Source organism: Cynoglossus semilaevis, chromosome 15 (assembly GCF_000523025.1).
Source record: "Cynoglossus semilaevis isolate Cse_v1.0 chromosome 15, Cse_v1.0, whole genome shotgun sequence".
Taxonomy (NCBI): domain Eukaryota; kingdom Metazoa; phylum Chordata; class Actinopteri; order Pleuronectiformes; family Cynoglossidae; genus Cynoglossus; species Cynoglossus semilaevis.
In genome coordinates this window covers 14,037,470-14,048,875 of record NC_024321.1, presented here as the reverse complement: position 1 = coordinate 14,048,875, position 11,406 = coordinate 14,037,470, and the positions used below count along the sequence as shown (strand labels likewise).

Here is an 11,406-nt window from a genome sequence, read left to right as displayed (position 1 = left end):
TTTTTAGTAAAGGGCGGGGGGGCGTGTTGTGTTTCCCCCGACTGTTTTTTTTTTTTTTTTTTGTCTTTGTTGCACAGCACGAAATTTAAAATCTGTTTTCATTCCAGGAACTTTCACTGGGACCATCGCTGATACAGTGGAGCCAGTGAAAAATGCACTCATGAATAATTTCATCGACGGTTCACGCTGCCTCTGAGAGCAGGCATTAATGTCTGTTTCTCTGCACGTCAACTTTTAGTTTTGGTTTCACAAACAAAAAGAATCACAGTGTTAGGATTCAAGATAATCACGGTGAGACCCTGCGTTTGGATCGGCTCATAATGGCCGCCGGACTAATTGTTAAATTAGGGCCAAAGTGGAAACAAACATCCACTCATTACACACTGACATGTATTATGCAGGCAGCTTGTTAGGCTGTGTTTCTCTTTCTAATGGCGCTCTGATCATTTTGAAGTCGACTCACATGCGATCCTGATGTATGCTTTCTGGCTCTTCTGGGTGCCGGTGGTGCTCCAGGCGACACACTGACACCAGTACTCATCAAGACCAAAGATCTTCTCCACCTGCTGCCTGGTTATGTCAATTGTCACCTGCATGACTGGCAGAGCTGGAAAAAGAACAGAATTACATGTCAAAAGTGGTGACAGGGAGGGAAGAGCAGCACCTGTTTTATTAGAGGCTAATTTTAGCAGAAATGAGAATAAAATGGTCGTTAAATATTTCTCTGATTGGTTCGACTGAAGTAATCTAAGCTGCTTTAACAAACAAAAAAGAAAGAAAAAAAAAAGCCAGGCAGAATAAATAAGCTGAAAGCAATGATGGTATATAAACACAGAGCTTGTTAACCAGGGGAAATGGGACACGTAGCTCACAGCTAGCTGTGCTGTTGTGAAGGGAAACGGCAGCAGAAAGAAAGGAGAAGGAAGTGCTTAATAAAGTGTCTGCAAACCCAAACACTTGAAACAAACGGAGACGCCGTTATTGAATTCCAACAGTGAGAAGAGTTAACAATCTTTACAGCACTTCCACAGCGCAGTGAGGATTTAAACAAAGGCAGAAATAGCTTTAAAATAGCGTTACACAACAAAGACTCATCTTTTTTAAATCTGAGGGAGCGATCGTTCATCCGACCCTTCAGGTGAAGCCCCTTCGTTCTTCACCCAGCCCTGACCTTGAGCTCCACCACGTGCTCCACTTTCCTTTCTCGTGTTCTCCCTGACCGTGGAGCGTCTGCCATGTTTTCCTTCCAGCTCCCTCTCCTCCTCGCTCTCTGTCTAATCTCTTCTCTCTGGGGCCGTTTTGGTGAGGAGGGTGCCTGAACCTTTCATACGAACACGCGGCCTTTCACAGCCACGGCGGACCGTCCAGAGGACGGCTGCAGTAACACGTACAGTAGAGTGCTGTACGTTCAAGTCTCGGTGGAGAGCCACTCTTCAACTGCAATTTACATAAAAGCATTTTTGACACCCGCACACTCCCCTCGAACACTTGATCTGTCTGCAGGGATCATTTCCAGCCCCGGACTTCAGCTCCACTAAGTGGCACCTATCAGGGCCATCAATCCTATGCAGCAATTACATGAAGCACTCGCCCCGATTATCTATCAGTTAAAATGGGACATTTCTCACTATCAATTTAAAGCAAACTGTGTATGTGTTTGCCGGGGCCCCTGGGAATACAGTCGGGGCCCGGAGGGGGACAGGAGCTGTTGGGAGTGAGAGTGGGGGGCGGTGGGGGAGGCGGGGCAAAGTGGCTCCAGTGCAGGCCATTAAACAGTGATGAGTGGCTATGAGGGTCAGTGACAGACGCATTTCAATGTATTTGTGTTAGATTTCTGCTCCATGTTTACAGTACAGTCACGGCGACATTACGTGACTGGTCTGTACTTACGAAGAGCCGTAATACTCCTGACGACCACTCAGAGCAATTTACACTACAGGGTTTGCCATCGTACATATAGCCTACCAAGTATGGAATTAAACCCACAACCCTTCAACTGCACCACCTGCTGAGCTACAGCCAGAATCTCATGGAACCGACGCTTTGAAGTGAACAACTGGACCCTGAGACCACCCCCGCCCCTCACTTTAGTTTCTTTGCTCAACTCGTGAAATGCGCAAGTGCAGATGCCTGGGTGAAACATTCAGGATGAAAATTTTAAAATCCAGATAATTACCTACCACACAGACACATAGTTTAGTTTTTTAAGTTTCTCTGTGTGTTTTATCTAAATGATAAGAAATCAAAATAAAGAAAAAAAAAAAAATCCAAGGAGTTGTTTTTTTGTTGACCCAAAGAGTGGTCTCTCAGGGGGCGAGTCATAAAAATGAAACCGCTCGTCTCTCAGACGCTGTGTGTTAATGGTGTAGGTGTTGGAGGGTCAGAGGCCCAGGGAGCGTCTGAAAGCCAAAACAAAAGGCTAAAGTAACAAAATGGACACAACAGAGAAGGAACAAATGGAGCAGAAGAAAGAGACTCCTTTTAAGTCGGCCGCATTTTCCCGTCGCACACGGGAAGGAAGTGTCTTATAAAACCAGGATCAAATTCCTGCACTCATTTCTACAGTTACTCTTTGAACACCGCGAACCGCAAGTCAAACTCAGCATCAAGACAAAGTTCACAGCAGGAGAGTTGGACGTTTGTTGTGTTGAATATACATTTACAGTCCACGAAGCAGAGTTCCATCTGCCGGGACTTCAGTGGTTTGTTCCACGCAGTGATTCCGTCTTCAATGGGTTTTTTATTTTTCTTATTCAGTTTACAGTTGTACAGTATGTGCAGTCACAGTGTTATGAGTTGCCTTTGGAGACGTGGGAAGTTCCCTTGCCTTACAGCAAAAACATCACAGGTTTGAACCCTGCTGGTAGTTGATGGACTTCATGAATGGATTTTTGAAGTTCCTCGTGTGTTGGAATTTTTTATCATCCATATTTTTTTTTTGCAGTGGGGTGGAGGGGCTGGGGGGGGTAATTAGTTTAAACGTGCTGTTAAACCTAATTAAGTCTGGGCAATGCCTTACAGTACAACAACAAAATCACATTATTACTGGTTCAATTCCCAGTCCTTCTGTATGGAATTTGCATGTTCTCCCTGTGGGTGAGTTTTCCTTCCACAGTGCAAAAACATGCAGAATAAGGTCAAAGGTTAACTCTAAATTATAACAAATGTTGTAAAAGCAAAATAACTTGACAACGCTGACCTCTCTCTCTCTCTCTCTCTCTCTGTGTGTGTGTCCTGATAAATAAAACTTTTATTTATTAACTCATTAAACAGGAAACCAAATTAGCCTGACAGAACCAGCAGGGGGAGCTGAGATGAACTGGTGTCACTGCTTTAAAATATCACAGCAGAAACACTGAACATAATAGAATTCCTAAAAATAATTATGATAAATATGTATTTGATGTTAATGATGAAAAAATATGGCGAACAATTCTATCTGAGATACAACGTGACAAAACGTAATATAACGTTTGGATAATAATGGAAAAATAATAATGAATAATATTTATTCTAACATGTTGAAGTGTGACTAATTTCCGTGATGTTTACTCTGCAAAACTCACCTGGAAACAAACACCGTACATGTCAAATGTAAAGAATATGCAATTTTACATTCGCTACCCTTTCGCTGTCGGAATCACTTCATTAATGCAAACATGGCTTCTCCCGGCAGAAGGAAAAAGGAAATAAAGATCAGCACAGAGATGCAAAGCATGAACAATAGCAACCCGAGGTGAGAAATCCTAAGAAGAGCAATTTGAAGCTCTGCTTGCCAGAGTAATTGCATTCTGTTTCCTTATCTCTTCCTGTCTCCATAATTACCTGCTTTCTGTGTCTGACACCTTCCTGTAACACTGCTGTGAGTCACTCTGTCCAATTTCACTCCAATTAATAAGTAGGACAAAATAATCTCATCACTTTGTGAACAAAACGGGAGTGTAATTTTATACCTGTTAGTTATAATTGGGAAGGCTGGTGTGTAGTGCTGCTTTCCTGCATCTGTTCCAATGAAATGACCAAGAGGAACACAACTTTTTTTGATGACACACAATGACCACGACGGGCTGCCGACACACACACTCCAGACTGAATGGATTCCTGGTATAAGGTTCTGCTGGAGTGCAAGTGAGTTACCAAAGGAGGAGACGTTGAAAAAACTGACAGTTTTAAGGCTGTTTAGATGAACGAATTAATCACATTTGAAAAAAAAAAAACATGACAATACTCATACTTCAAACGAGTAGTACTGCAGACAAACGAACATACGACGATGTGCGACCGACTCCTGTCTGTTCTACTGACGGTCTCGGTGCCTGACCCACACCAGTGGTGTGAACTACAACAAAGCTGTTACAGATCCTGAGTCTGTGACTCGTCAGTATTCTGAGGGGACAAAGTAGCTGTAGATAAATGAACGTGTGAAGTGTGAAGTACTAATTACATTAATATTTTGCATTCAAATTTTAGAGAAGTAAGTGAAGTCACTTGTACAACGGAGTAGAGTATAAATTATGCAGAGTTGATGCTTCATTAACACATTTAATGTCAGCTACGAACTTAAAGAAACAATGATGTCTGTACACGATGTCAGCCTTCACTTCATCATGACAGAAAAACTATGCACTCTCACTATCAGCTTCCAATATTTACAACCTTTCTAGATAATAGAAGTGTCGACTACTAATGACTAATTACCAATTAATCCGGTTGCTCCCAAAGTAGGGGGCGGGACCCCCTAAGGGTACGGAGGTATTACAGGGGCTGCAAATCAATTCAATTTAATAATTCATATATTGTTTAATTGTGCCTTGGTTGGGAAAATTGGAAATTATTTTTCCTTAATTTTGGTGGGTATATCTTCATTTCTTTTATAGGAATTTGTGTGGTTTAAATAAAGTTTTTAAGCTACAACAGAGGGCGCTGCAGAAAATGTTTGCGAACCACTTATTATCTATGACTGAATGACAAAAGAAGATAAAGTCATTCTGACTTATACTTAATACATTTTAAAATACATTTCTGATTTTTGCTTTGGCTCAGAAATAAACTGTAAATCTCCAAATAACGTTTGTGTTAAAGATGATATTTTGACCTTTGAGATGTGCAGATCAACGTTTTCTTTACAATGTTGGGGGTTTTAGTGAGCAAACAGCCAGTCAGCTCTTCAGACTCGTCTCGTTCATTCTTGTTCTGGAGAATCTCAAGGACAATGAACACTTCTTCTTTGTTGCTGAAAAACTGCAAATCACTCACAGGTGCTTGAAAGTGGAAAACGTTTAAAAAACTAAGAAATGAGTTCCCCCCGTTGTCTGTCATGTTCTGTGACATTTAAACATTTAAAATCATTGCCGAGTGTCACATTCATTTAGAGAATCCACGATGAATTGTCTTCTGTCTCAGAGAGAAAAAAAAGGAAAAACCCTGTAGATGAGTTGCGGAGTCGAACTGAGTTCGTGAACTGACTGGCCTTTCTTTTGTGCAAACAACTGCTTGAAATCCTCCATGAAAAGGAAGTAAAAACATTTGCAATCCTGTGTTTAATTCCGATGTGGTATTTTAACATCAGAGGCGATCGGTTCACAGAGACGGAGGGAGCTGCTGCTGCGGCACGAATTTAGAAAAGGAGAAAACAAAGATGATCTTTAAGAAAGAAAAAAAAAAGACAAAATCCCTAGAAACATCGTGGTTTCCACAGATGGAACTGTAATGTAATGTTATGGAATTAAATCCAACAGACAAAATACACAAACCAATGCCAAACTAGAACTGGGTAATAATGCTCCGAAATTGTTTCGATCAAATTATAATTTTTAAATGCAAATTTTACCAATTTGTCTTCACATCAAAGTTTGCAGAACTGGCCATAAAACTACAGGTAAATACAGGGCACTGAGGTGTGAAAGTAAATGCGGTGCAGCAGCTGATGTCAAAGTCAGCACAGGTTTAGTTCGTCCTCCGCTGCTGAAGCCCTGTCCCTCACAGGTGTCCAAGCTGGACACTTGGTCAGACAATAACGGCCTGTGGCGCCTCAGTGTGACTCTGCGCTCACCTGCCGCAGAAGGTGCATGACTGATTGGACGGTCGGGAGAATCAAAGATCACAGCTAGACTTACAGGAGTTCATGGCGTGGAACATCATTTTCTACTTGGACCTAATGTATCTTCCATTTAGCTCAGAGTTTGTGATGGATTGATTTCCAACCACCGCAGCCACGCTGCTTTGGTGACCTTGCGAATTTCACCGTTTAATTTGTTTTGATGTGTCGCTGGCCGCGGAGCAGATGGAAGAAAACCAAGTGTTTAGTTATATATTGTTCTTGGATGTCACATATTGCTCGGAGAAGCAGCCGTAAATAGAGGCCCGACCCCTTCCTGTAACTTATATATATATAAAAAACAGCTCAAACTGTGGCACGTTTTTTCCCGTCAGAACAAGTGGGAGAGTGTGACTCACATCGCCCTGATTGCACCGACACGGTGAACATGAGGACATGGAAATAAGAAGTAAACAAGTGTAAAATAACACGATGCCCAGGGTTGCTTTTCTCCTGTCCTCCTTTTGTGAATCTCCAGCTGCCACTGTAACACTCACACTCACTCAAACAACACCAGACAATAGGAAAAAAGTCACACTGGGGCAAGAGCATAAAAGCACGAGCATCCTTCAGACGCTCCTGTGCATGTGTGTTTCTCTGTGTATTTGTGTGGGTGTTGGATGAATCTTCCCATGAGCCACCAGGGGCTCAACACACACGCAGGGCGAACGTCATTGGACTCAATCCCTGGTGAGTCGATATTGGGCCTGTCTGAGTGTGGGACTTTATTTTTCTCTGCCTCGCTCTTGTTTTCGCAGGCTGTGACCTCAATTCCATAGGGGTCATTTGCTTATCAAAGGCAAGGACTGGAACTTGCAGGTCCTGAGTGTGTTTTCATTGTGAGCATGGAAACTCAATTAGACGGCACCCCTCTGTGTGTGTGGCTGGGAATCATCAGTGGATATAGAAGGATTAGGGTTCGGTGACTCTACATCAGGGGAACGGGCCATTTGAAAGGAAAGGGTTCACAATGGTTGAAGGGAGACATCGCAGATGAACACTTTTTAGAAAAGCACTCTCTGCACATCCTGGCGTCCAGCCTGAAGCAGGCTCTAAGTGTTTCATTTCCCCCCGTGGAGCTTTTTGTACTGGGTGGCATCAGTGTCATCATCATCATCGCTGGTGTCCAAAGCTTCTTTTCATGAGACCAACAATCCGCTCCTTCTTAGGGCAAATACTTAATCCCACCAATGTGAAACTGACCCTCACACTAAAGCAGGTTGTCAAAATGTATACGCCTGGAAAGAGGAAGTATATTTGTAAAAGCAAAAAAAATCAAACTACTATCAAAAAACACAGAGTTTAAACCTAATTAGCCTCTGCGACTCAGTTAAGTTTGTATTTTGAGGTGAGGAGTTGTGACAAATTATCAACTGTATTGGACACTGTTTGCTTTCCACACCTGAACTCTTACATAATGAAAGAATAAATGAATGGATGCAGTTAAAAAGTGTTGTCCTTGGAGATAAACACGCACCAAACACACACTGTGGCTCATTGAAAATCTCGAGGGGCAAGAACCAACCCTAGCTGTTCATCCAGGAAAAGGGAATGTCCACATTGGACAGTTCTCCAGTCCAACACAGGGCCAGATATAGAGACAAACAACTATTCACACTCATGTTCACACCTGTCATTAAAGTTGAGTGAAAACTATTCACACTCATGTTCACACCTGTTGTTAAATTTGAGTGAACCGTCCTCTGAGCCACGCAGTCGGCAATACTTCATACAAAAGACCAGGAATCGAACCACTAACTTAGTGACCTCCTCTTTGTAAAGTAAGAACCCCCACTCTTCTATGACGTCACCAACAATGTCCTTCAGGATCCGATACCACCTACTGATAGGATATTTCTGCGGAACATTGAACAGTTAAAATATAAGCCGGATTCCAAAGTTAAATCCAGGTCACCAACCCGGAGGTCCAGTCCGCAGACTTCCATTACCACGTCAAGCAGCATTGTGATGAGTGGTCTGCACATTTCGACGCCTTGAGGTGAGAAAGGCAGGCGGTGCCACGAGCGTCTGTCTTCCAACAAGGATAAGGTGGCCTTCTGAGTGAAGCATGGCTCTATTAAAGAGCACGGCGGCACAGTGAGAGGAGGGGCCGAGTCAAACACAAGCACCGAGTTCACAGGCAGAGCAGCAGCCGGGCCTCCCATTCAGGGAGTTGTTTTTCAGGCTGCGACTCCAGTCAGTGGGACAGTGTTCTGGGTCAAGGCTCTGCCTCTGGTTATGACCAGCTTTTCAAGAGCTTCTTTTGATTGAGCTGTCCATTTCCCACAATGAATGCACACAGCAAGGCCCCCGCTGATGCTAAATGTCGCTACAGATTATTCATGGCTGAAAAGCAGGTGAACAGATACTGCTCCAATCAATCCAGCGTCGCTTCAGTCCAATGCCACACCAAGGAGACGTAGGTGTCATCTTGACAATGGAGTGAGTAGCGTCAAGAGTACAGGACAAAAGACAAAAAAAAAAACGATCAAAGTCAAAGAGTCACACGATCGACTGAATCCAAACTCACTGTTTGCTCAATAATTTAAGGGGAAAAAAATCAATATTGTAATAACCCTGAAATGAACAAGCAACATATTCACTGTGCAAGAAATGTCCAGCTCAACACAAGCCTCTTCACTGATTGCAGAATATACTGTACATAACCCAACAAAAACGTTAAAATAACAAAAATGAGAGGTTGATTAGAGGTCATGTCATTACATGGGAGTGTAGATTATTACAGGTGAATTTTTTTAGTATTTCTTTGAATTTTTGCCACAGTGGAAAAATGTTCACTGATTAGTATAATTATACAATGTTGCTGAGACGATGCAGTGTGTTTCAATGGTACATATTGGTTCATATTCTCCAGTTAACCTTGGGCTTTCTCTCCCACAGTCCAAGACTCACTGTTAGGTTAAGTGTTCATTCTAAATTGGCCATCCGTATCACTGTGAATGCTGGTTTGTCTCTATATATGTGGCCAATTGTACAGGGTGTACACAGGCCTTTGCCCAATGCATGCTGGGATTGGCTCTGGCTCCCTGACAAGGATTAAGCAGTAGAAGATGATTACCAGCTTCAGAAAAACCTTCGCTGTCTGCACAGAAGCAGAAAAGTTTGTCAACTATTCTGTAATTTGGACCAGAATGCCAAGAGACTTTAAAGTGTGTTCACACTGAATATGAATAGACAAAAAAAAAAAAAAAAAAAGGATCCAATCATCTGAAGGTTGGCCCTGTGTGAACACTTTGGTTTTCTCTGTGCAGGCTTTACATTTACTTTGTATGCATTGAACAGGAACCTGTTGTGAACAAACACACTCAGAGAAGTCCATTAATTCTGTGTTGTACAGAAAGTGTAAGTTTGTTTTCTTTTTTTTAAGGTGCCCACATTCACACCTCAGGTCGCTCTGCAGTCTCTTATTAACCTTATCTCTTGTCCACATGTTCTGGAAAAACGGGAAGGAACCAGAGCACCGCAGCAGAACATGATGATCACAAATGAGGCCCAAACCTGGGCACCAACAGTTTCCTCCTGGCATATTTCCCACCCGTTGTCTGCTCTGTGGTATCTGCGAGAAAAAGACTCCGCACTAGATGATAAAATAAATATTAACGCAAACACTTGGAATGTGGCCGCAGAGTGAGGTTTTCACCCTGCACGAAATTTCACTTTGCACTTTTTGTCAACAACACAACACCTGGCTGATTGCTCACAAAACAAGGCCTTGTGTCATATACGGTACGTACCCCGCGATCAGACTGTGTTTACAGTTGAACAGGTGTTCGCAGGTTGGAAATGCGATAATGACATGGTGCACAAAACCTTAGAATAGCACTGGTAGGTGGCGGCGGGCACCGACACCACCTGACAGACATTTAAATTAGGCTTCTGTTTACGTATTTTCACAATTATTTCCCCCACCCCACAAAAGGCCATGTGTGATTGCATCAAGCAAACATTAATTCAACGCAATACATCTTTCTATTTCCACTGTCCTTCAATAATTAGTTTGCCTAACCTTTCCCTAATAGTGAGCCAACGCACGCACGCACACAAGCACAGGAGCGATGATGTGATTTACCACAGTGCCCTTACCAAAGTTGCCCTCTTTGTAATTACTCTCCGTCTAATACAGTGACCCCGATGATTGGCAACAGCAGAATGTCGTATATGCCACCGTCTGTGGGCCCGGAGTGAGCGAAACCTGCTCCGTTATCTGCAACACACACCTTGTTCTAACTCAAATGAGAACATGTCAGAGGTGAAGGCCTAGAGCACTTTACCGCTGCTTTCATTACATCCTGCAGAGTGGGTGGATCTGATAGAACGCTAACCACATGAAAGCCACGACAGTTTGCTTTGGCTTACATGTTTCCCCCTCCCCTTGTACGATATGGCCTTGGGCGACGGAGTAAATAAGGAAAGCTGCTTCAGGTAAGTCAGCCTGGCTCCCATCTGCTCGCTCTGCGCCCTGCCAATTACATTAAATTTCCGTCTCACCATCTCCACCTACACCAACACTGCCACCACGGCTCGCCGTCCCTCCACAGCCTTTGGCCAGCAGTGCTGTCGACACTGGAGTTATAGGGTTTTAATAATCCAATTTACTGAGCTTGGTGGGTTGATGTAAATATTAAACACAAACACACATAAAATAAATAAATAAATAAAATGATTCCAGCGAGCTGTGAACACACTGGGAGAACACATAACTCTGCAAATATGGAGCTCACTGATGAGCCCGTTATTTGAACTGAACAACGGCGAAAATCTAAACAAACATTTGAATTTAACAACTCCTTTGTCTCATGTCTGTCAATAATCAAACAACGTCCCATTCATGCAGCAGATTCACGAGTGTCACACACTACGGCGTGGCTCTGAATTACTCTGTAGCAACACGGTGACCTTCCACGCCACGTTAATGTACTGTATGCTAACAACTAGTAATTCCATCATGAAGCAAGTGGAGAAAACAACCCTGACCTTTGAATGGCCGGGGTTAATGCTGCGATGTGATGCATACACCTAACATTTGCATCTCGTTCCATCACTCAATCACATGTGCCGGACCTCAGACTGAGCCACACTTTACATTTCACCGCACATTTTTAAAAGACAAAAAAAAAAAAAACACCCACCAGATTAACTCCATAATAAAAGAGAAAATGTTATGAGGAAAATGTTTGTCATGTGGCTGGTATGTAGTAAATGTGCAGATTTATACTTGCCATATTTTCCCTGTGGTTCCACAATAATGAGTACACAGTATACAGAGTATACAGTTTACTGTGAACCAT

The 11,406-nt window shown here is 42.9% G+C and overlaps 1 protein-coding gene across 3 annotated transcripts in view; it reads right to left on the bottom strand.

Annotated features, from left to right (window-relative positions):
- The window catches only part of unc5a (unc-5 netrin receptor A), a 143,558-nt gene that overhangs the window by 53,173 nt on the left and 78,979 nt on the right, over positions 1–11,406 (bottom strand). For all 3 annotated transcript variants that reach the window (XM_017039469.2, XM_025063041.1, XM_025063042.1), the window contains exon 3: positions 464–607. In XM_017039469.2, coding sequence (XP_016894958.1) covers positions 464–607 — 144 coding nt within the window. The remainder of the gene's footprint in view (positions 1–463; positions 608–11,406) is intronic.